Source organism: Alosa sapidissima, chromosome 6 (assembly GCF_018492685.1).
Source record: "Alosa sapidissima isolate fAloSap1 chromosome 6, fAloSap1.pri, whole genome shotgun sequence".
NCBI classification, from domain to species: Eukaryota; Metazoa; Chordata; class Actinopteri; order Clupeiformes; family Clupeidae; genus Alosa; species Alosa sapidissima.
Window position 1 is genome coordinate 2,697,805 of NC_055962.1, and position 27,439 is coordinate 2,725,243.

At 38.7% G+C, this 27,439-nt stretch overlaps 1 protein-coding gene across 2 annotated transcripts in view; it reads right to left on the minus strand.

Annotated features, from left to right (window-relative positions):
- Window positions 1-27,439, minus strand: part of vta1 (vesicle (multivesicular body) trafficking 1) — a 48,080-nt gene that overhangs the window by 5,203 nt on the left and 15,438 nt on the right. For both annotated transcript variants that reach the window (XM_042095035.1, XM_042095034.1), the window contains exons 2-4: window positions 16,110-16,204; window positions 5,661-5,788; window positions 1,983-2,058 (exon numbers count right to left, since the gene is read on the minus strand). In XM_042095035.1, the coding sequence (XP_041950969.1) occupies window positions 1,983-2,058; window positions 5,661-5,788; window positions 16,110-16,204 (299 nt within the window). The remainder of the gene's footprint in view (window positions 1-1,982; window positions 2,059-5,660; window positions 5,789-16,109; window positions 16,205-27,439) is intronic.

Genomic DNA, 27,439 nt, shown 5'->3' on the forward strand with positions numbered 1-27,439 from the left:
TTGTATAACCAATTGATTTATTTCTTGTTAAATTGATATATTCTTTTTTCCTTATTTCCTCTTTTCCTTATTTCCTTCCCTTTATGTCTGTTTCATCACTGTGCTTTATTGTAATACTTGCCATAAGTATTGTTCCAAGAAATGTAAATACCAAGAATTGGACAAACCTCAATAATAAGGTAACTACATGGTCATTTCATCAAAACATGACTTTCTGTTCTCCAATTATCCTTTCCAATACTGTCCAACATCTAGTGCTAAATGTTTCACCTTTCTACCGGTAATCCAACACTACTATTATTTGTACCACGCACAGTGTGAAACAGCAAGGTAAGAGTACCACTAAGTACGATCATTGTCACAGGGCACTGTTCTCCTGAGAAAAAGTTCCCAACGAGCTCTTTACAGAAGGGAATTCTGCCTCCCCTTGGGGAACTGCTGCACTCAGTGAATCATTGTCAGTTACTCCAACACAGGTCGCTCCTTTGTATTTAAAGACATCTGTGGCCATGGTGACCAGCTGACATACATGAATGGTATTAAAGTGTGATTCAATGGTAGCCTTACTATTTGACTTTTATTATATTATGTTTATGGTTCTTAGCCGACACGTTTGTCCAAAGATTGTGAATATGTAAGGGATAATGTATAGAACACTGGTCATTATCGGAAAATAAGTCTCGACAGGGTGAACAGGGTCTTGCTTCGTCCTGAAGGGACTTATTTTCCAATAATGGCCGGTGTTGTATACATTATCCCGCTTATTACACGGCTACTTCCCAAAACCAAAAAATAAACTCCACATTATATGACTCTTTACATTGATTTGTTACCGTTTCATCGTGGCTTTTGCTGAGAAACAAATAGTTCGCAACACATGCTGAACTTGAATATAGAAATATACTTAAGCAATATAGCACGAGTGAGAGTGGGGTTGGTCATGGATATTCCCACGGGTGTTGTTTGGCCGTAGCCTCATAATCTGAAAACATCCCGTTATTGTTTAAAAATGTTAATTGCGACATCGTTCTTACGCATCAAAAAATAGTTCCCTTTTCAATAGACAGCGTCTTGGTTGCTAGGTAACCAATATTCCAGATCCCTCGTTACGGGTCTTCGTGGCTTACGTGTCTTTTTGAAAGAAATGTTGAAAGTCGCATTCATATCTAGGTTTGCTGCATGCATGTTACAATGACACTGGGCCGTGTCATGTAAGGGACATGGTACTGCAAAAAAACGGAAACATAGTCTACATTGCAGAACCACTCAACTTTATTAATTTGGTGGTGAATAAATGTTACACTACTGTGCACAGCCTGACGTGACGATGGTGAAGCACTGTTTCGTTGTGGTTTGCTAAGGAGTAACCCATTGCTTAAAATAGTGGAGGGCTGGGATGAGAACATTGTGTCAAATCTTCGCATTGTATCGCAGAGTGATTTATTATTAGCTGTGCAAAGTCTGAGTTGAAATGTCCAGGGATATTCCAACTCATGGAACGTCTCTCGGCCAATCAGAAACAAATAAATAGTTCCATAGAACCCAATTGTTGTATAATTAAGCAATATAGCACGAGTGAGAGTGGGGTTGGTCATGGATATTCCCACGGGTGTTGTTCGGCCATAGCCACGAGGCCGGAGGCCGAGTGGCGCAGGCAACAACAGCCGTGGGAATATCCATGACCAATCCCACGATCACAAGTGCTATATTGCTTTTATACAACAATTCTACCACAAACATTCTATAGAAAACTTTTGAATGAAGTTCCAATGCAAAAAGTGACCGGACTACTTGCGGAGTGATATGAAAGACATGAATATGAAGCACAAAACCCATTTTCCTTGACAGCGGTCCGTAGATTTTTTGAATATAATAAAATACAGAAGACAATCAAGAGAAACAATTCCATGTATTCACATATGGTATTAGCTGCTGAAAAAGATTAGAGACGTATCAGACAATGTCTAGGGGGAGGGACTTACCTCCTCTGATAATTCACCAAATACTGAGAGAACATCGATCAGGAGGCTAGCTGTGTAGAATGATTTTATCATATTTCTGTAGAAAAACATAAAAAGTGTTACAAAGTTTAATCCTTTATACAATGTCTGTTCTGAGCATTTCTGGTCAAACACAATGTTGGTTTAAATCTTATCCAAGGGTGAATTGCCCATCTGGACATTCTGGGAAAAGTCCAGAATGGCAGTCCACCCAACGGCCATCAGCCTAGGTTCATTGACCTACAGCATGGGTTCTCAAAGTGTCGCCCACATACACATTGTGTCATGGAATGTGTGTAAAAAATAAACAGAATCAAGCAGGAGCGTAACGCACGTAAGCATGTCAAAGCATAGGCAACAGAACAACAGACAACAGAATAGAAGTCACACTATCATGATAGTTACCATGTCACTGACTGTTAATTACATTAGAATCTTGCAGTCGCAATAAACAATGGAGACAACTTCCTGTTTCTATATTCTGTTTAATGTATCTGTGAATGTAGCCTGCACAACGCAAATAAATAAAAGATAAACCATGGTGCACTTCCATACTCATAGAAATGAACATTGCAAGACACTCATCTCTTCTATGATCCCAGAAAGATTTTCTTTGACTTTTTTTATCTAATGACATACTGTAAACACAATAAATTGCATCCACATGTCCTTGCACTATGTGCAACTTTTTTCCACTAACCTAAAATCATGAAAGTGGTGTGTAATTAGACCTACACACCACTTGAAATCTTAAAGTGGTGTAACACACCACAAATGTAATGACATTAAAGACAAGTGTAATAACTTAAAAATCAATATGAAGTATTCAAATGATTAAATATTAGGGGTGGAACGGTACACAGACGTCACGGTTCGGTTCATACCTCAGTTCAGACATCACGGTTCCTTACGAGTTTGGTACAATGGAGGGAAAAGCCATACAAAAATGCAAAAGGCAATTTTTTTTATTGTGAATGTCTCAGGCTGTAGGGCCTACTACATAGTGATGCAATCTCTCCTCACATACCCCACATCATCTACAGACTCAATCTGCAACTTGTGAACAAAATAAGACAATCAGTTCTAAAACTGAAAATAGGCCTCTTATTTATGAAAGTGCAAATTACATAGAATAATTTTTAAAAACCCACTAGGCGAGACCTTCAACATCCAGGTTTGGTTGTATGGAAGGGTCTACAGTTTGCCTCAATATTTTTCAGTGTGTCTACAGTAATAATCTACTAACTGTGAAAATGTCACACTATTTTGCTTTCTTAAAAAAACAAAATTGCTCCTTTCGTTTCATAAACGGACTAGCCTACAACTAGAAGTCACATGACTTTACCGTTTGCATGGTTTGTTTATTAGCCTGGTTAGCGTTGACACTTAACACTTACTGCCAGCTCTTCATGTGAGAGCACAACACAAGTTACCCTAACTGTTTGTACACATCGCCGCCGACTTGAGCTGCAAAAGATACAGGAAGTCATTCATTTTCAATGGAAGCCGGCTTCTCTCAGCTGCAAGAAGCAGCAAATCCATTGGCGTTGCGTTTTGGGCGTTTTGAGCAATCAGAGCGTCAAGCAAAAAGTTGAAAGTTGGTCAACTTTATGCTAATGAGCTATGACACTGTTCAGTGGCAAATGACCAGCAACGTAGAATTCTGCCATGTCAGAGCGGCCAAAACACCAAAAGCTTCCCCGTATTTTTTGACAAGTGTCCTTGACAGGGCAGCCAGAGCTTCTTTTGCAGCTCAAGTCGGCGGCGGTGTGTATGTACAATAATATAAGATAATCACCACACGGTAGGCACCGCCTTCCATCTTTACAAAATAATTTTAAACCATAGGTTTTAGCCCTATTTATATGTGTATCTAAAGCAAAGATTGTTAAGGCGGAGCAAGATACTTCGTCGTAGTTCATGTCTATGGGCGCAAAATGGGGATCGAATCCTGTCTGCATAAAGAGGCGTGTCGATGACGTATTGACGAGCGTACGTTGCAACCGGCCAACAGCAGCTGCATAAATAACCGGCGCACACCTGATATAAGGTCGATTTTCTCCAGACTGGAATGCTCAAAAATGCTAAAAATGTACCTGAAATGTTCAGAAGGATTTGAGGATCATGAAAATGTGCCCGAAATTCACATTCCTAACTCTATAGAACCAAGACCTTAGCATATGTGGTGAAATTCTGAGCTATGCCCATAGACTTCAATGGAGCAGTCGCTGCCTCTGCTCTGCATAAAGGGGGATTTTGACCCCCCCTCGTGCGATTCGGGTTCCCGGAAGTGGCTCCTGATGAAATATCTTGCTCCGCCTTAGTAATCTTTGTCTAAAGGCTGTTGAAGCACTGCAGGGAGATGTTTCTTGTCTCGTTCCAGTGATTGGTAGACCTACATCTGGGTGATGGAGTCGTATGTACTGTACGTTAGCATGTTCAATGTATTTCCATTCACATACCCAACAACTGATGAAACAACGCCATCACACAGTCTTATCCACCACTCTCTCGCCTGTACTACTGTAACTGACGGGAAACCGAAGTTTTCCAAAACTTGCGATCCTAAAGAGACCTCTCTTGTGGGTGCTATCTCTGACTGACTCACTCGACCATCGAACTGACAAAAAACTGTAACCTACATAGGTGGACCTCGGCTCGGCCTCACATAGCTAAAGCGGGACTACAGATTAGGTGTCCCTAAAGAACTTGTGTATCTAACAGTAGTTCCGCATTGCATTAATTAATTTGCGTGCAAGTTTTATTTATTTTTATACCGTGAATTCTCTGTGTAAATTAATGCACCGAACCATGACGCCCGTACCGTTTCGGCTCAATATGAATACATGTTTTTTAGCTATTAGTAATTATGCATTAGATACCATAAATTATTAACAAAATATCTAAAGTTTAGGGCCTAAATGAATTTCAAAATATGAAATAGAAACCTATGACATAAGCCATCACTTTCTGTGTGTGTGTGTGTGTGTGTGTTTGCGTGCGGTGCGTGCGTGTGTGGAGGGTCGGTCAAAGTCTAAGGGGCCACTGATGTGAATGATCACACAATGTTCAATATTACTGATGGGGTCAAGGTGGTGGGGGCCCCCAAATCAAATGTTTAAAAAATCAAAAAAGTATCAAAATTGAAACTCTTCCCTTGGCACCGGTATCGGTATCGAAAAAATAATTTTGCCATTGTGACAACAGTAGGCCTACTTCATAATCATGTTTGTCCGTACACATTTCTTCTCAGTAAAAGTCAGTAGCCACGTTTACATGGACACGTCCATTCCATTAGAAACGGAATAACGGCTCATTCGGAATAAAAATTGTCGTATAAACACTTCTCTGAATTTTTTTTTAGTCTGAATGAAAATTCCTGATCCGATCAGAATTTTAATCGGAATGAAAGAGATTGTGTAGTCTGCTACTATTCTGAATGAACAGCCGTACATACGGTCATTCGGATTGACTGCTTTATCTTCTCAAGGAAAAGTAGGTAACAACGGCTATTCCGATCAAAGATTCTAAAGTGCTTGAAAGCACCTGATCGAAATAGATCGTACCCCATGTAAACAGATGTCACAAATATGTTAAGGTCAATGTATCTTTAATTAAGTTTGTGTGCAGAACACAGCAAATAGTGGAAAGAACTCTTACTTGTGAAAGCGTCCTGATCGATCTTCATTATCAGCATAGAGGAACATTTTTAAGGCATAATTTTCAATGTGAGCATGGCCAACAATCTCCTGAGTGATGGATTCATTATCACTCAATTCTTTCTTCATCTACAGGATGGAGAAAATGCACACGTTAGTATAATCTTGTTTCTTACCTCCCTCTGAAACATGGCCGATATCATTTGCATTTGAATGAAGTAAATCCATAGCCTGGGTGCCAGCCGAACTTAGTCCCGCCCACAACATTTGAGGTCGGGAAGATCGGTCTGGCATTGCTCCGTTGTGGAGCAACTATGCTCAAACCAGAGCAGTTCGGACCAATCAAAGCAGGCTTTACGATGATGGACAGGTGAGCAACAGTGCCTCGTGTATCACGTCATCAAAGCACGCTTAGGTTGATTTTGTTTGCCACAAAAATGTTGTGGCTGTAAGGGGACAGATGGCTTCTAAGACCCCATATGGAAAAATGCATATTATTTCAATGAGGTTTTATCACTGAAAACGATTATTTCTGAAAACTTTGGCCAAAGTTGAGATGTGGGAAAACTCATGGTTTAACTTTTATCAAGGGAAAACAGCGTGTTGCATTGTGACATGTTGTTCCCTCGTTCGTTTGAAATCTCTGATTGACCACCTGTTCGAGGGATTTGCGACAGCCTTCCCTAGCTGTTTATAACATGTTTGTAGCATATCGGTGTTCAACGGAATTATTTTTAAAAACGGAGGGGAAATATTAGTTTTTCCTAATAGCCTACCCTGCTATGTATCTCTTAGATTTCGCTAACGAGTGTTGTAGGAGATATTGACGGCACAATAACTTTTACACAAGACCAGAAAACAATGTTAAGGCATTTGTGGAGAAGACAGATGGTTTGTGTGTTCTTCCCATAGACAGTAAAAGTTCTTCCTACATCTCAAGGTAAGCTATTCCGACAGTAAAAGTTCTTCCTACATCTCACGGTAAGCTATTCCGATTGGTTAGGTCTATCCAATTTAGTGCAGAGGCATTCCCCCGCTGTATCGGTTGAAACACGCCCCATAAGTACGTCCCAATGGAGCAGTATCAGACTCATATTCTGACTAGAATTTGAGTATGACAACGTCAGGCTAGTAAATGCACATACAGCTCTAAAACAAGTTTTATCTACCCATAAGCAAATCACATGTTTTTAGTGAAAGTTATGTCAGAGACATTCACTGCAGAGATCGGCATACCAGCTTTTAGCTAACAAATCCCGAAAGTTTCAAAAATGTATTTTAGAACAACAAATTCCAGATATCAGATACTCTGATGTCTTATGTTCCCTGTATATTTGAGATCCACAGGCTTCCAGTCATACGTGGAGATGTCACAGCACACACATGTTGTGATGCTTTGAAGTAGTTCATTGTCAAGTATGAGTACAGTTATACTTTGGATTGCTATTCAACTTTGGATGTGTATTCCCGAATTTTGTGACCTCTCTTAGCATACGTATACAAACATCTGAAAATGAGGCTATTCATAATTCATTATACATTTTTCAGTGGGTGTAGAATTATGGCCCAGTAATATCTCACCTTGAAAGCACATCATTATTCTATATTTTTTTATACAAGTTATGGTTTATTATTTTATAGGAAAGTCTGCATTCTCTCAATACACATATCATATATAGAGCAAATCTTGAGTGCTACAATATGGCAGATGTGTTGATATATTCAACCCAATATAATTTAGCTGACAATGGGGTGTCTAGGTTGCTATATCTGGCCTAAACTGTCTCACAGCCTAGTTGATTTCACAAGTGTTAGTTATTCCACAATACATATCCCATGATAAAGCAGAAGACATTCTAGTCTCACTTGCTTTTAAAAACAGTGTCAGGATTTCTTTAGCCTTTGAGAACCTCACAATCAACTGTGAAGTCAAATAAAATTAATGTTTTGCACTTTTCCTTGGATTATGTTAACTGATTGAATCGATCTTAATGATTATACAGTGCACACAAACCAACAACAACAACAACTAAATAAATAGCTGGTAAATAAGATACACTGATTAATGAGATAATTCACTTTTTTAAAGATTGAAGTATGTTTGAGCTCTAAAGATTGAACTGTTGGTATATTCTAGGCCTATCATATGGTTTGAAGTTACTTGCACCCAAAACTCCACTCCTCTATAATTCAAGAGAGGCACTCTCTGAGACGTGAGATGTTACAGTCTGGTAGAGAGCTTCAGGTTTCCTTGTAAAATCTGTAAAGCAAATACTGATTACATTTCAACAGGTGGACTGAGGACGTATGAATGGGCTCACTGTTCATGCTTTAATGAAATCTCAATGAATCTTTTAGAAAGGGGCCATACATGACACAATACATCACTTGTGTGCAAAAAATGTGGAAAATGACTGAATGTGGAAAAAGGAGAATGCAAGTGGGAGAATGTGATTTTGTTGCTTTTTCTGATTAAGTGCAAACTGGATTGGAAAGCTCAAAAAGTAAGTATAATTATTCTGAAGATCTAAGGTGATGTTGTGAAAGGTTTGTGTTTTTACACTGAATGTTAAATGTTGCCGGTCAAACAGCTGACTGCTACAAAAGGTGGAACAGTTGTTTGAGTAAGCCATACACTTAAGTTTTGTATGATGCCTTTCCTTTTAAACACTGCACAGGCAACAAGGAGGCTAAGGTTACAGAAACCCGACCCAATTTGTTTTTACAGCATTCTGCCTGGATATGCACCCTTGTATGGAAGCTAAGGCTTCCTGTTACTATAACATTTAAACCAGTAAATGTCACCACTGCTGAAATAAAGGCTGCTTCAAATCCTTAAGCCGACCTAATTGGTCCCAAAATGTCTATAAAAATACCTGAGCATAAACAAAAACAGTGGTCAGGCACAGCTTGCTGGCCCCTTTTAAGAACACCAATAAAGCCTGTCTTTTGAACTCTTGATATAACTAGGAAGCGGAACATGGGTGTCTTCGTTTCATCTTTAGTCAAAGGAGACAAACTAGGGTTTTTTCCCAGAGCTTAGTAAAGACTGAGTCTGATTGCGATTTTATCTTGAAAGACACCATTTTCTTTGTAACCATTGTTGTGTTTTCGTTGTCAGTATTATAAATCAATACGTAACACAGAATCCACAAATCCTGTGCTGTACAATTCCACAATGAGAATCTATTGACAAAACACTTAAGGGTTATACGGTTTCAAATCAGACAGAATCAGAAAAATGGTTGCCATACCATTTCAGAATTTGCTCAGAGTTTGTCTACATATTGTTTAGGTCCCAAAATAAAGACCAGCAATATATTTTAGTTCAATTTTAAATGTCTTCATATTTTCTTTGTCTTTGTTTTTTTAACACTCAAGCCCCTAGATTCAGAAGAAAATGAGTGATATTGAGGGTATTACAGTATAAACTAATTTCTCAACCCACATAGCATCAAATCCGTATTCTGTCTCCACATACAGTACTTTATTAATGTTGTGCCAATATTTGAGGTATCCACAGCTTATTAACATGAAGATATTAAGCATAAAACGAGGTATGGTTGCATTATTTGGACAAAAATGGTATGTGGGATAGCTAAACGGAACATCCCATCTACAGTATATGGAAACCCAGCCCAATGTATAATAATTTAGTGTTAGATGGAGTTACAACAAACAGAGGTATAACAATATATCTTGTTCCTGGGGAGCTCAAATTACATTATTGTAATACTTTATTATTATTGATACTTTGTACATTAAATGGCCATATATATAACTACTTCCAGTTCCCACAGGCTTGGAATTTCACCATTTTAGGGGCAAGGCCACTTGGCCTTCAGTTGGGCATATTTGGTGGGGGGGCACAAAGGCCAAAGTTAACTATACAGTAGTATGCTATAAAAATGATCAAAGTTGTATTCACTGCAGTAGACCTGCATCACTGTATGAAACTTTACAAAAACATAAAACATGACATATTACATATAACTGTAAATCATTTGATCATCTAATATTTTCAGATATCTAGGCTATATTTAACATTTATTTTGTATTTGGCCTGTTATGAAATCATGTATTGAACAGCTCAGCTTTAAGAAACTCAAATAGCCTAGATGCATGCTTAGCATTTTGTGATCATTAAGGCTACTTTCACAAACTCTTATAGTCAGCTGTCCTCTGATTTACCGATTTCTAGGCGACATTTGTAATATTTATTTTGTATTTGGCCCGTTCCAAATAATGTTGAACAATTTAAACACAGTGTAAAACTTAAATCCCAAATTTGGAGACATCCAGGCCATCCTTAAAAATATTCTTGTTTGCAGTAACAGCCAAAAAAATAAAAAAATGGGTCGGTAGGTAGGTCAATTTTTTTTTTTTTTCCAAGATTCAAAGTAAAAAAAAAAGTACAATTTTGGTCATGGTGATTACGTAGGTATGAATTTAAACAATTGTGCATATTGTGACGTAACTGACTGGGTCCTCAACCCGTGCCTTCAGGCGCATCACTGCAAACCTCAATCTGATGCAGGTTATGTAGACCAGCCTTTCTCAAACTTCTTTGACCTGAGGCCCAGTCATGGCAGACTTTGGGGCCATAAGGCTCATCTACACGTACCCAACCCCACTCCCTCCAAATCAAATTGTCATTATCATTATCACAATCATTATTATGCCTAGATTGTTATACATGCACTTTCACTTAAATATTTTGTGACATGCACATCAGAGGACTGCTTTAGTAATGTAAGATATAATTAGTTTCATTACTTTTGCATGGTTGCATGATGCTTGCATAAGAAAAGAAATACTTCTCAAAACAGCAACAATTATATGGGTGCTATTGTTTTGGGATGTTTCCCTCATGCAAGCATCATACATTGGTATGGAGAAAAAAAATACATGTTTTTTAATGAAGTTTAATTTGAATGCCTGAATGTAAGGATTCAGGAAACACAATACCAGCTTTTTTGGCGAGCAGATAGGCGTAAATCACTGATCTGTTGATCTTTAACAGATAGAAAGAAGGCTACAATAGCTTTTGGCCACGTTATATTCAAATTTGACTATACAATACTCAGTGCTATACAGTGTATTATACAGTCTCTGCTCTGTTTCTATGGAAGTTCCAAAAATCCACGTCGTTCTATCAAGTGTCGTTAAACAATTAAATAGCATTCAACAGGTTGAAGCGAAGCTTTGATACCAACGTTATTGATTATTTTCAGTTTCTCTCGCGCAGACGCCTGCATTGAATGAACGCTCATACCACCACTTTATTGTATGGCTCCATGTTTAATGACATCGATAGCAGAAACGTTTGTTTTCTTTTTTTTGTCGGCCCTCGGTATCTTTATCAACTTCGCAGAAAATGATCAGACGAAGAACCGGGCCTAATTTCACTCCACGACTCCGCGGACCATCAGTCTTGCGGACCCATATTTTGAGAAATACTGAATAGACCACAACCAATTTCAATTCTTCAACACGGTCACCGTTAGACTAGAGGTGACAAGGAATGGGAAAAGATCTGGGCACAGTTCTTCCAGAACTTCGTGCCAAGTAATGAGCGTTGTCGAGATGTTTGTGTGAATGAAACGAAGCGTATAGGCCATAGTGTGACATGCGTAAACCAATGGTGTACAGATGACGCCACAGGGTTTTATTTAAGAGAGCCTACGTTTGTATGTAGGCAATTTATATTCACAATACTTAGGCCTACTAAAATAAATAGTATTTTATTTGTATTGGTTGTTTAGAGTAAAAAAAAAATCGGTCGGTCTTAACGCAAGTTTTACAACCGGCAAGTCGGTCGGACTAAAAGGGGAAAAAATAAATATGTGGGTCGGTTCTAAATTGACAGGGTCGGTCGGGTTACGGCAAACGAAAATATTTTTAAGGATGGCCCCATGTATGTTGAAATTCACTGCAAATTCAAAACGGGATTAGTCTGGAACAGCTAACTGTACAGGGGACTGCTTTACACCTACACCGTTCTGTTCGGTAAGGTCTGCTGTTTATTCTGATATATGGTTTGTCATATGTTAAACGAAGGGTTTGTGAAGTATTCCACCGAGATGAATGGGTAGGGAGATGGACGCAAAACCTTCAGTAGAATTTATGATTAAATTGAATGATATTATTTACTTTTCTCGCGAACCGTTCACCACAGCAATTAGCGGCTAACATCATTTAAAAGCTGAGAAAAAGCTCTTCTCATGTGATACTTGTGATGTCTGTGTGATGAGTAGGCTACTTCGTGAGTAGGCTAGTTCAACTGAGAAGAATGGGTTAATTTGGACGCACTTTCTTTCTTGCGCTGTCACTTTCTCCACTGCATAATTTGCGCTGTGAATGCTAAGATTATTTTGACAGGCCATAGGCTAAATATATATCGCTATTAGTAGGACGCAAAGCAGAATATTTAAAGAAGAGGGCACCAAGGCCACCGTGGCCTGTAAACCTCTGATTTTCAAAGGGGCGTCACGGCCAACGCAAGGGGCTACGACGGCCATGGCCGTCGTGGCCGCCATGAAATTCCTACCCTGAGTTCCCACTATAGCTACTGCACCATTTCAGTCCTTTGATAATTATGATAATGACTTAAAATTGAAATCTTCCCTTGCCCAGATCATCTGTTAAGATTCAAGTTCATAATGTAAAATTGTTTTTGAACAATTACTGAACATCGCCTTAACCAAATCCAACCCCTTAACCTTAACTATAAATTGTAGTTAAAGGAAAACTCTGGCAATTTTGAAAATCGAGCCTTGTTGATCGAGGTCACAGAGTATTGTCGGTACAAGGAAACAAGGACTTGAACTTAAACTTGACTTAGGACTTAAACTTGAAACAAGGTAACTAAGGCATGTTTTCCACATGTAAAAATGTTACAGAGTCCATGGTAGAACTTCAGACATTACCACAAAGTAATGTGGCAGAGTACCTTTAACTAGTGTATTGTGTTTAAACTGCGAAGTGCCTGCACTGTCGGCAAACTTCTTGTTCCCTGAAGTTCTGGGGTAGTGACTGCAACATTCGCAGTTCATGGAGTTCGTCTCCTTACAGTACCTCTACCAACTGAATTCTCGCAAAAATGGTTGGTTGGGGCCTTTTTCGCCACAAAAACTTCTGACTCTGAATCATCATCCGATTGTGACATTGTAAACTCTGGCACTAGTACACTAGCCGCAGGTCGGAAGAACGAGTCAATAGTACGCTTGCTTACTGTTCAGATGCACGTAGCAGGTTGTGATACCTGTCTCTTTCCCACAGACGTTCACGCGCGCTCAATTATCTCTAGGACCCTCCCCCGCCACACATTACAGTGGCCATTCTCTATCCTTCTCACACTCATTGGCCTGCCACAGATTCAGGATTCATTGACGCGCCCCTTCCACGTTTAACGTGTTTAAAAAGGAGGCAAATTTACTGGTTGCACATGTCTCAAATTTACTGGTTCACTCTCTCAAATTTTAAGGCGCCCTGACTATCGTTCTTAAGTTTTCCTTATTTTTATTATTCGTATTCACCTGTTTTTTGGGCCAGCTCCTGCTCCTAGTGCTTTTACAATATTGACACCGTTCCAAGTCTGAAATTTTCCAGCAGGAACCGGTGTAGTGTGGAAATTGAAGCGGCGTCACTAATCCTTGTTGTTTTTCCGCCATATTGGATTTTATCGAAAGCTAAACAAAATTTTCACAGGTCACAAATGTTGTTTGATCTTCACCAAACTTCCTCCAAAACCAAGCCTCAGAAAAGTTACTAGAAGAACTTTTGATTTTCGAAAGTGTTCACCCGTGACCAGCAACTTGCTTTACTAGATAGTTGATGCCTTATTGGCCTTAACACTGAGGCCCCTAACTTTTGTTATGAAATTAGGTTCATGTTCATGTTATTATGCTCATGCAAAATCATCTACAGAATTAACTTTAGGTCATGCTCCAGCAATGAAATTGAGGCCTGAATGTTATTTTATAAAACACTCTGCAGCTTTTGATCATTTTAGTCGCTAACGAGCCTACCATTGCAGCTGGTATGCTCATATATGGCCTATAATTGAAAATCATATATGCAAATATAGGTACTAATGCTATAGGGTCTTTCCCTAGGAGAAACTAAAAAGACTTTAAAGTGCCTTGAATGTTTACAGCAACAGTCCAATTTTTTGGCCATTTAGCTCTTTTGTTTACAACCGTGGTGCAAGAACTACAAATCCACAATGTAATTTGGCCAAAATATTATGCTCTCTGTATTTTGTCAATTCCGAACATGACAACATGACAAACTCTAGCACCAGCATCAGACCGTTAAACCAAAGCAATTCTAGATATGACCTTGGTGAGTTGAATTAAAAGTTGGATTCAATTGTAGTTCCCGATAAAGTTGTAAAACTAGTCTGACTCAATACAAGAAGATGGGGCAAAGCACAGAATAGGAAACTCCTAGTGGTTGTTGGAAGGCAACTACAAGTTCCACAGTGTACTTTGAGACCAGATATGGCTTTGCATTCAGAGAGTGAGAGTATCTACTTTATCAAGATAACTATTCCCTTTGAAGATGTGATTGAGGAAGCCTTTGAAAGGAAAAAGTATGCAGAGCTGGTAGCAGAGGTTAGAGAGAGTGGCTGGCAAGCACACACAAGACCAGTGGAGATAGGTACTAAAGGCGTTGTAGCAAAGTCAGCCACAACACTTGTGCTAGATTTTGGTTTTCAAGGACGGTCACTGAAAGGAGCTGTAAAACAAAAAGCTGTTGTTGGAGGCTGCTGAAAAAGCAAGTCAATGGCTATGGTGCTCACAGACTCCTTGGGGGTCATGTTGTAACTTGAATTGACTAAGATCTGGAATTTTGGCGCTATGTTTCTAGAGTGGTAGTTGTTGGTGCCACTATCAAGGGCTTGCATGTCGGTTGGGTATGTTGCTGATCGGATCATAAACAGCCACAGCAATGAAGAGGAATGACTGAAGGATTTATGATGTTGTTTGGTATGTATGTTGCTGATTGGATCATAAACGGTCACAGTAACAAAGACAAATGGTATTTATTGGTGCCCTCATTAAGGGTTTGCGTTTTGTTTGCATATGTTGCTGATTGGATCACGGACTGAAGAGTTTGTTGGTATTTGTCAGTGCTCACATGAGGGGCTTTGTGAGACACCAGATACAACTGTTGAGCACTTCTGGAGGAGTCATGGGCCTAATTCAATGAACCACCCATTAAGGAAGGTGCCTGCTTGATAACCCCAGTGAAATACTCTTCAAATCTGGTCTGTTGGTGGTGTTATTTGGGCGCAAAGGTTGATTTGTTTGTGACTTTGTTTTTGACAGTAAATATGCTTGGTTGTTGATTGGCTGCTGCGTGAAATTCCCTACCTATACCACTAGGAGTTTAACATCATTATAGTGTATATTTGGGGGGGGGGGGAAATAGTTACCGTTAAGTAAGCTTGGAGAACCGAGATTTCAAGGAAACTGGACGTTCTAACTAATGGTATCTCAGTTTAATATTACAATTGTATCAGCCACATAGCAAACCTCAGTAAAAAATGTTTGCCAAATATCAGTACCAGGGAGCCTATCCTAACCAATCTAGCTTGACAGCTCAATAGTCAACCGAAGTATAGGATATGTCTGACATCTGTTCAGATGCATGTATTTGGCAATATTTAGTATTAATATGGTAAATAGCCATTCAATACATCCAACTAGGATACAGCATTTAATTCAATACATGTAAATCTTTCTAAAAACCAAAGGTCCTTGAATGCTCTGATTTGTTAATACCTAAGAGATATTCAGCTTACCATCACTGATTTGGAAGCTGGAATCAGTTACTTCAGTTTTTCTCTCTTACAAATGACTCCAGATTGGTTAATTAACAAAATAACTGGTGATAAATGTAATAGTTAATTGATAAATTGTTGCAGCCACACTAAAACTAGACAAAATTATATGTTCTTAATGACAGTGTGCTTAGTGCTTCAGGAAAATATGACAAGTTAATTTGTATTACAGTCATTGGAAGACCAAGCCTGGCTAACACCAGACCACTTCTGATTTCCAAGGGAGGTAAACAATGAAATTAAACTTAAACTGGTGCATTAAACTCTTACCCAGTCTTTTCGGAAGGTTTTAAATGCAGTTGTTTACTCAATTCCAAAGAAAATGCACATCCAAATCATATAACTGGTTGTGTTGAACAGTGATGCTAACTGTACTGTGTCTGTCATCAGATAAGCGGTTGTGATTGGTTTGCAGAGTGAATTGCTAACAGGTTCATCTAGGTTCACCCAGGCTATGCAAGACCACGACTACATTTAAAATGGCTGTCGAAATTACCACTGAACATGTTTAGATTGGATCACAAATTGAACAAATATATCACTAGTCCCTACAGTTGATATCAGGCCTAAACCTTTGTATGTGTTGAAGACATTTCTTACCATTTCCAATTGATCCATTAGTTTAACAAGAAATTTCCTGCATTCTGGGCTCTTACTGTCCAGTTTCATGCCTGTCTGCATAGAATAGAGACGACCTAGAAAACAACAAACACAAAAACATGTTAATCTCTGTGTCTATGTCTATGTTTGTAGGTATGCATGATATACTCTTACCAGAGCACTCATGTGTGCATGTGTGTCTGTGAATGTGTGCATGCTTTTTCAAGCATCCTTTCAGGCCAACAGGCCTGCCATGCAAAGTTCAAGAGCAGCTGGAAAGTCACATTTATTTCTCTCTCCTACACATGACAATGCATCATGAAACTGAATTAGAAAACTAGAACATGTAATTCCAGGGAATCACCTGTGCATGAAAATGCAAAAATGGCTGCTAAGTAAAATATTGTTAAATACTGGGTAACACTTTACTTGACAGTATCGACATAAGAGTGACATGACACGGTCATGACACATGAACCCTAAACCTAAACCTTAACCTACCTTAATCCTAACTCTAACTTGTTATGACTTCTTTATGACACGTTCATGACAGTGTCATGTCACTCTTATGTCGATACTGTCAAGTAAAGTGTAACCAAATATTGTTTAAAATATAATCCAAGCACAAAGATGGAGGTCAGATAGAAAAAAAAGTTGACGGGGGTAAAAGTTGATGAAAACTGACAGTTGGAATGGCTGAACAGTTAAATAGTGTAAATATTTAAATTATTTAATAATGAATTAAAGAAAAGGTTGTCCTCTCTCAGGTTTCTTCTTATCTGAGTGAGTTCAATATAAGTGACAAAAGTCAGGTTTTAGATCTCTGCACAGCACTGAATCGGCCTTGCTTAAAGTCCAAAACGACATTCTCTTAGCAGTTGACTCTGGATCTTGCGCCCTCTTGGTGCTTCTTGATCTGAGTGCAGCATTTGACACCATCGACCATAACATCCTATTAAAACGCTTGGAGGATGAAGTTGGTCTCCAGGGTTCTGCTTTGCAATGGTTCTCTTCTCATCTTAGTGATAGATCATTTTCAGTTAGTTTAGGCAATTTCTCCTCTTCCTCTGCCCCTATAAAGTGTGGTGTTTCTCAGGGTTCCATTTTGGGCCCTCTTTTATTCTCTCTTTATATGCTACCCCTTGGCTCAATTTTTAAAAAGTATAACATTCAGTATCACTGCTATGCAGATGACACTCAGTTTTACCTGCCTGTTAACGCTGATGGCAATTGTTCATTGGAGAATATTTTTAACCTGTCTCAGTGACGTCAAACGCTGGATGGCAAGACATGTTCTTCAACTGAACAAAAGTAAAACTGATATAATTATTTTTGGCCCTCTAAGTGATGTTTCTATCTTGAAAAATGCACTAGGACCTCTCTCTGCAAACAGCCACAGTGAAGTCAAGAATCTCTGGGTTTTCTTTGACTCCTCTTTAAATTTTAATAAGCAAGTAAACAGTGTGGTCAAAGGCAGCTTTTTCCAGTTAAGAACCATTGCAAAACTGAAGCCCTTTCTGTCCTTTTCCGATCTTGAAACTCTTATACATGCTTTCATAACATCTAGACTAGATTATTGCACTCCACTCCACTCTCAACAGACTTCAGCTAGTTCAAAATACTTCAGCTAGTTCAAAATGCAACAGCTAGATTATTAAGTGGCTCTAAGAAACGTGAGCATATAACTCCTGTGTTGGCTAATCTGCACTGGTTACCTGTGGCGCACAGAGTTAATTTTAAAATTAGACTAATTTTAAAAAAGACTTTTTGTCTTCAAAGCCCTCAGTGGTTTGGCACCTAGTTACATAGGTGACCTACTAATTCCATACAGCGCTCCAAGATCACTTAGGTCTTCATCTCAGAATCTTCTCTGTATCCCCAAAACACGCCTTAAAACCAAGGGTGATAGAGCCTTCTCTGTTGTTGCCCCCCAATTTTGGAATAGTCTACCTGTACATATACCTGTACAGTCCTCTCCAACCATTGACTGCTTTAAGTCAATAAAGACTTTCATTTTCTCCCAAGCTTTTAATCTACCTTAATACCCCCCCCCCCCCACACACACACACATTATTTTATTTTTGACTAATTTGTTTATTATTTTTATAATTTATTTATTTACCCCCCCCCCCCCCATGTTATTATTGTTGTTGTACCATTGTCATTGTTTTGTTTGTTTGTAAGCACTTTGGTTCAACTCCGTTGTTTTTAAATGTGCTATAGAAATAAAGTTGACTTGACTTGACTTGAATTATTCTAGTGAAGAATTTTATTTTGAAACAGTTGTGGGCAGAGGAAACAGTTGGCAGGAGTCATAGTTGATGTCAACTGACAGTTGGAATGGCTGAACAGTTCAATAGTTGGATAGTGTAAATAGTTAAATGATTTAATAGTGAATTATTGTAGAGGGAAATTTTATTTTGAAACAGTTGTGGGCAGAGGAAACAGTTGAACAGGATGTGTAGTCTTAAGAGAGCCAGATTGTGTGCTTAACCCTTAAAGGAGTAAATGAATGTTCTAAAGAACATCTGCAACATAGAATTTTAGAACCTTCAATTGTTGCAGAACTTAGAATGTTAAAAAACCTACACCAGCCTGAGACTGGCAGTTGCTGCAGGTGGTCTGAACACCTGGCACAGGATTCTAATTGCTTAATGGCCGTACTGTGATGTAATAATCGCCCATGTTAAGTCTACGGGGAAATTTTGAATCGTTTTTAATGAATAGTTTAAAAAGTGCAAACGTTACAAAGATGAAAACTTCGGATAACAGAATAGTGCATTTTCATGCACTGTAATAGACACAGTATACAGTATACGTATAACAGTTACATATAACACCTTTGGTGATCTGAAACAAAGCACCATAATTTATTAGACAATCTGGAGTTTACACTAAAACTGAAACGTCTTAGGTATGATAATATCTGTTGCTGTTGCCCCCACCTGTTTAATCTCCCTATATAAATTATGTCCTGTCCCACTATCAGTAGCTTTAAATCTAATTAGAAGACTCATCTATTTTCTCTGGCCATTTAATGTCCATTCATTTTCCCCTTCTTTGTTTATTTTTTTTTTTATTTTCAGCAATATATTAACTGCCCCCTTTCACTTCACTCTTTCTTATTGAATGATTGTCAAAGTTTTTTTTTCTTTCTTTTTTTCCCGCGTCATCTACTTCCTGAATTTTTGGTCAACGATACCCGGGACACCGAAACACCGGTGCACATGAAATTTGGTGGGTATGTAGCCCCACTAGACTTTTACGGAAAAATTCCCCCCCCCCCCCCCGTGGTGGGCCCCCAGAAACGCAAAAAAACAGTTTTTCCTAAATAACTACCTGAACCGTGGCACTGAGGATGAAGAATCTTTTATGGTATGTTGGTCTCAAGGGCCCACATCAACCTGGCCCATACTCACTCATTTGTGATTTGCACCCCCCCCGGTAAAAAATGAAAATGCAATATCATTCTGCTTTAATCGCCCCTATCTTCAGTTAAGATGTTCAGAACTGCACCAAATTTTATGTGTATGATTGACCTGGCATTCTCTGGGGGGTATGCCAAGTTTCGTAGAATTTCATTTCATCCATGGGGGGGGGGGGGGGGGGGGTCTAAAAAATGTAGGTTATGTGTACATTTAGTGACTGTACACTCATTGGCCTGTAGATGGCGGTGCACACATATACACATGCACACACACACACACAGGTACGCACATACTATCGGTATTAGAATGGCCGATACATAATTACAAATTCAGTAGGATTAAAAGAAAGCCAAATATTCATCATCATCATCATCATCATGGCTGCATTTCCAGTATTGGCGATAAGTAGTCGTTTGTCTACTAGATGGCGCATCGTTGCATTGAGATGTAATTTTGTTGGGAGTTAAAAGTGGGTTGGAAAAACAATGGACGCTTCCTACAAGGACTGTAGTTTACCGCAGAGAACGTCTAATAAGGATAGGACGATGTTCACATGAAATGTAATTCCCATTTCTTCTTGAAGCCGAGTAATTGTATCTTTCGACTGTCATTTGTTGCAAGTGCTACAAAAATCATTCTGTGCAATGGAAGATTTACCAACGTTACACCAGTCTGATACAGTTTTGCCTATACATGCGTGAGACTGAGATGCCTGTTTATTTGTTTGAAGTGCGTGCAGGGTGTGAGAGGGGAATCGATGTGCTTTGATTCCAGCTTGGTAGTTGTAGTCTGTGAGATTAAAAAGCACGTGTGTGTGAAGTATCCAAACAATGACACCTTCATTTCATTATGGCTGCTTTAGCAACACACCTTAAGCTACTGTGTAGTGGGTCCCATTTAGAAGTGGCTACTTCATTCGCGCTTTCCTTGACTCATGGAGCTGCGTGAATTTTATTACAACTTTTCGCACGATATGGCAGTTTAAGTCCGCTTGATACTGTAAGGCGTAAGCCATTGGTTTCCAAAGGAGATTTTATTTGTGTCGCCAGCATAGCCTATTGACAATTCATGTTGTAAATAGGCCTACCTTATAGGCCTAACTGTAGCTTAGGGAAGCTAACAGCTTTCTATTAGGATCTAGTGTGTTAGTTACAGTTTTGTCATAACTCCCTGATGCATTTTTGCATTTAGAATAGCCAAAGCGTGGATATCTCAATCGGAAAATTAAACAATATCGGGCGCCTATGGACTAGGCTGGGTGAACCCAGCTTGATCTGCCCGCTATTTATTTTTTGATTTCTTAATAGATTGAGCTTGGTCTGGTGAAAGCCAGACAAGCCATGGACCTCAGTTACACAATGCAAGGGAACATGAATCAGCCTATATTTGCACGAACAACAACGGACAACAGCTCTTCAACTTTGGCCCATTAAAATGTGTATGAACAGTCTAGCGACGCATTTCATCAAGGCCCATTTGGACATGTCAGTTATTTGCACCACTGGTTAGATGTAAAACAGCATTTCGTTTCAGACTACTGTTACTTAATTTGTGCATTGACAATAAAGTATCACATGAACTAAAGATGACTAAAATCTTATGCAGAAGAAGAAACATTCACAAAAAATCCATCTATCCAAAAATGACCTTTGTTTTTGATAGCTGTTGAAAACGGCATGGAACTGACAGAGATGTTTTTGTTTATTAATAAATAAATAAATAAAATAAAAATAAATAAATAATAACAAAAATAATTAAAAAAAATTATATATATATATATATATATATATATATATATATATATAAAAAAAACATTATGCTGATACCTTTTGCTTTTCCCAAATACAATGTAGCCTACAGGTGTAAGTGACCTTTCATCAATCCAGTTGCAATGGATGAACTGTGATGAACTGCCCTACTTGTGATTGTTTAGAGATTTTAAAGGTTTTATAACAATGCTACAACTTCTTTGGCTATTCTACAATCTATTCACCTTTTCAGCGCCAGTAGGCTACTTTCTGTGCAGCTGCACACACACACACACACACACACACACACACACACACACAGGCATGCCAAACAAGCATACACAAAAGTTTCAAGAGTGGGGGATGGAGTAAAAAATGGAGACAGATTGATTAGTGGGATTTATTTTCGCGGAAAGGATGTACAGGACTGAGCAGCGGTCATATTTTGTACCGTAATGCGGTACATCTAGTTTGTTTTACACTTTGCTCTAGTAGTTTTAGTCACCGTATCTTCTTTTATTCAATAATCATAATCAGTTGATCATTATCATTACTATCATTATAATCTTTTCACTGATATTTTTGTTTTTATTACTAGATTTTATTTCTGTGAGCACCTTGGGTCAATTGTTCTGCTTTTAAGTGTGCTATATAAATAAATGTCACTTTATACACAAATTTGGCAAACAACATATTTGGCAAATTAATTTGAAACACCATTTAAAGTGCTGCTACACAAAAGTTGTTTCTGTTTTGTAACTGACTTATGGATGCAACAGCAAAGGATGACTGCTGTTGACTGAGACTGATTTATAATGTCCCTAAGGCATAACTCAAATTACGCTGAGAGCCAGTGGTACAGTTTACACATCAGTCATTAAAGACAATCATCCCCTTCCCCTTGATAACACTCATTACAACAATCATGTACAGACCACTGGCTTGTGGTCTCAAGAGATATCGGAGACATGGTCTTGACAAACAATCCTTGTCAAAGCAAAGCATTCTAAAAGGCCAAAGTTGATTATGAAAACTGTTAACATATTACACAGGGGTGCAGGAAATATTTTGAAAGTGAGGGGGACCAAACTGTGAACACAAACCCATAGTGAGATCAGATTTCCAGATATCGGATCGCCACCTCTGGCCCACTTTCGACCATCATATTTTAAACTTGCCAGAATATTAAGATAATACCATTGATTGTTTTCAAAATATGTTTTGATAAAAATGGTGAAAACTGTGAGATGAGCACAACGCCAGATCTGCCCTCAGACCAGCTTCTTGCTATGTGCAATTCTACTTTTATTTATTTATTTTAGATTTATTTCACACTATTTGGGCCAATGGTAGAATACTCTAAAAGCAACATGGGATGTTGATATTTTATAATACACCTATAATACACCTTGTCCATGAAGTGAAATATAGCAAGGGCCACAGTTAACAGTCATACTAACTTATGGAAAGTCACCACAGCACAGAAAGATATAATTTACAGCTGGAAGTAGCACTGCTTGTACTGTGGAAAGGACTGCATGGACAATATTGAAAGAGATATTGGTCAGGTCATGACTATGCTAGTGGAAGTATTTCACTGCTATGTAACTGCTAAGCACATTTGCCTACAGTAATTGCAATCAGAATCTTGATTCTTATATACAAAGGAGGGGTATTGAACTCATTGTGCTGTAGATAGGGACTCCCCATGTAAAAAACAACCAAGTCTATATGCTAAATTATGTAAAAATGCTATATTTACAGTAATTGAATTGAACATGGCATGTTGATTAGCATGTCTCCACCGTCAATAACCTTGTATGTCAGGGGATGAAACTGACCTTAACCTTTGACCCCATGGCCCTGAGTCCCTAAGTTCATCTAACTTCTATAGACAATAAATGTACTAGAGTTAATGAAGATCCATCAGTCTGCTTTGGAGATATGAACCAAATACTGCATGCGAGTTATTTATGTGACTCCTTGTAACCTTGACCTTTGACCTCAAGACCTAAATTGTCTTGCCAGCTCTTTGACAACTTATAGTGGGTAAGTAGACCAAGTTTGATGAATATCTTTCAATTGGCTTAAGAGATATCAGCTAATATCAAGATGTACTAACATACGTTTTTGGCCCAAAACTCATTGTGCAATGCTCCATTCAAAGCCCTATATATTTTTTTCGGTACAAATCTGCGCTGTAGGCACCACAAATTCTTAATCTACAGAAAATTACGATTCAAATGATACCAAATATGCTTTTGCAAATTTACTTCCACCTTTGACCCTTTTCTAGGCTAATTCGCTCGTACTATAACAATTGCCTATACCAACAATTGCCATCAGTCCACCAGCACTAGAAGACATTGTTTCGATTTAAGTCAATGAAATAACACCTCTTCTTAATATTTTATTATATTGTTGGTTGGATTAATAGCCTATACGGTTGGCAAAGAAAAGTTGTTTTCCTACCATGGGTCTCCAACACACGTTCACAAGCTCTCTTGCCGCCCCTTTCGAGGTAATTGCCAGGCTGAAGCCGCTAGCCTACTACATTTAAACACAATTGTTGCGCGACTCAAGGCATTCCAGCCTACGAATTTAATAAAAAGTAGGCTACTAAATCATGCATAATTAAACAATAACTCAATTTAGGCTACTTGGTTACGCAAAAAAGTTTCTATTAGGTTACAGCATAACCCCTATTCAATGAACGGAAGCCTTGTCTCGCAATAAACAGCGGCACTTGTTTCACTTCAATGTCACAATCCCGACACTTTTTCAACTGCATGAAACATAACAGTGAACCATCAAATATCTCCCAGATTTCAGTACCCATCAGTCTCAACATTTAGCAATATAATCAAACAGTCCAAAAGTAAATTAAATCCCAAACCAAACCGAAAATGTTATGCTTTTGATAGCCTACCGGTATGCCGCTCTAAACCAAACGCATGTCTAAATGCAGGTTAGAAATTAAAAAAGCCTGCCTCGAATAGCCTACCAGCTTGCCTCAAACAAAGAAGCTGTGCTTTGCAAAAGACCCCAGCCATAATTTGAGGATTTACACTAAGCAAGTAGCCTATTATTTTATGATGGTTGTTAGTAGACAAACTGGCTTATATCCAACAGAGTGAATATGAGATTGTGCAGTCTTACACTGTAGATGGCTGTGGTTAGTGATGTGATGCTGTTAATGGAGTTTTACAGTTAGCGCAAACCCTATAGGTTATTATTTATTTAGGGCTGAGCTACACCAGGCGCGTAACTGAAGCATTCCGTTCCCGTTGCGTCTGCTGCAACAATTAGCTTCCATTATAATCAATGGAAGTAGCTACACCAGACGTGACAGTGGGGCGTACGTTCGAAAAAAATAGACCATTAATCTAAAATGGATTTTACGCGTCGCGAACGGAAAGCTTCAGTTACGCGCCTGGTGTAGCCTAGCTCATACCTTAGTGTACCTGATAGCATAAGGCTTTTTTCCCCTTATCAAAAGTGAGGGGGACAACGGCCAGCTCTTCAGCACTGCGGGGGACATATCCCCCACGTCCCCCGTGCCTCCTGCGCCGCTGATATTACAAATTATCCATAACATTTCAACCATTACGGGCAGCCGTAGCCTTCTGGTTAGTGCTTCGGACTTGTAACCGGAGGTTTTCCGGTTTGAACCCCGACCAGGAGGTACGGCTGAAGTGCCCTTGAGCAAGGCACCTAACCCCTCACTGCTCCCCGAGCGCCGCTGTTAGTGCAGGCAGCTCACTGCATCGGGATTAGTGTGTGCTTCACCTCACTGTGTGCTGAGTGCGTTTCACTAATTCACGGATTGGGATAAATGCAGAGACCAAATTTCCCTCACGGGATCCAAAAGAGTATATATATATACACATTAAATAAAACATTACATTTAGAGTCTAATGTCTGCCCATTTGCATTTTCTAAAAATAAAAGTGCCGACACAAAATCCTAAAAACATATTTTACATCTAATAAAGTGCTAACTGAGTAATATAGTTAAGACATTACAAAGTTAAATGGCATGGCAAAGGTTATAGCCCAGTTTTGCACCCAATAATCTAGTGTCTCTTTCCATCCTGGTGAAAACCACTTTGCACGAATATGTGAACGATGTGGTGCTTGTAACATACTGTGTTGTTCAGTTCCTTGGTATTTTCTGTGTGGAACAGCATTAGGCCTACTATCTAAGAACAGACTGACACCTTTCTGAAGAGAGTCCTTTCTTTTAAAAAAAACAAAAAAACAATCCTGAAATGTTGATGGTTCAAACTGTCCAAATGAAGCTATTTTCTTGTAAACCTTTAAAATAGTTTTCAGCCCCACAAACCGATGTTTTGAGTATGTACTATATTGTGCCATTGACATACAGTGTAGCATGCTTGTGGCAAAAACCTACAGAAATACAGTTGTAATCAAGCAGCTACAATTCTGGAGCCCTGTGATCACAGCTCACCTCTGTATTCTTCACCTGTTTTACCAAAGCCCTGCATCATGTCACAGGTTCAGTGTGACCAGGCTGAGAATGAGAACAGGGCAAGGCCCTGAGGGGAGAGTCAAAGGCCAAAACCACACTCTTCTGTATTTATCTGTGCTGCCATATCACCTGGTACATTCAAATAGCTATAGAAAATAATAGCCAGGAAGCACAGAGTGAAGGTCAGCATTTTACAAGAGCCAAGCAAAGCGGGGCGTGGGCTGTGCATTGTTCCCTCTAGCCCAGGGACTAGTAGGTCTGTTTCCTACAACAAATATGCAACACAGAGATGTAAAAAAAAATGTATTCTTATCAGAAAAAGGCCCATGGAATATAAATATTGCATGCAAAGTCTTTGATTAATCACTGATCCTAGCAAATGAGAGGTGATCCATGTCCTGTTTAGTGAATATGGGATCATTTTTCTAATATTAATTTCTTCATGAGTGCTGAGACCATTTAAAATCACAACTCATGTCACTTCAAGAAAATTGGGGATTTCACATCATGGCAAAATTTCAGGATTTCTCACGATGGCACAATTAAAAGTAGGTCAGATCTAAACCTACAAATATCTAGAAAAACAATCATTCATGTGTAAAAAAAACCCCTTCTCAACCAAGATTTATTATTATAATGTTTTTCAAACTGTTCTCGTCTGTCTTGGTCTCTCAACTGCAGGTGTTTTAGAATCTGGTTTGCTAACTGCTCTCTTGCTCTTGCCTCTTATCAGATAAACAAAGATCTTAAGGTTTATCATTCTATTTGCATACTTTTCCTCATTTAGTGAGCACTTTAACAGAGACATGCTACTGTCAAGGTGTCATTTCCAATTCAGATATTCAAGACAATCAAAAATCTACAAAATTATGCCATACCATCTGATATGATGATATTCAAGTAATTAACATGTATAAGCATGATGGCATGACGCATATCTGACGATTTAGTCATGAAATATTGCCAGTCTTGAGGCTGAACAGTATTTGTACTGGGTATTACATCTGAGAGCAGCCTGAATTGAATATTCAGGAATGCAAACCCCCGCACTATGATTTCTTCACAACAAGGACTTTATTATGTAGCTTCAGCTCCATTTCAAGGCACACTAGTCCAAGGAAAGTGGGAGGAACAATGTCAATCAACGTTTTCCATAGATTTTCATCCTGGTGCCAGGACTCACTGGTGACGCAGAGAAATTGTCTTTCACAAGGCCTTTGACCACAGCATAAGCACAGAAGCGAAAACAAACCAGCTAGGCTATTTTTTACGTCACAGGGAATATCAATCAGAAACATTCCTTTTCTCAAAACATTACCGAGGAAGGTAAAAACAAACTCACTCTCTGTGCCACAAAGAATCCAGGTTATTTTACCAGCTTAATTGAGGATGTTATTTTAATAATTTTTGGTTGTGAGGTTTGGTTGTGAAAAAAAATGGTCTCAAACACTATTTTCTCATATCCAATAATAACATTACATTACCCATCCGATATTGTGCAGAATGTGCTAGTTTGCATTACATGTAACCACTCCAAAGCATACAAAAAGAACATTAAAGAATTTAATTTATACATGTTTGTCTAAGATTAACAAGCTGACTAGCTAAATCCCAACCAATATGCCTTGCAAACTGTAAAATTGGCACGGATAACTGATGTATT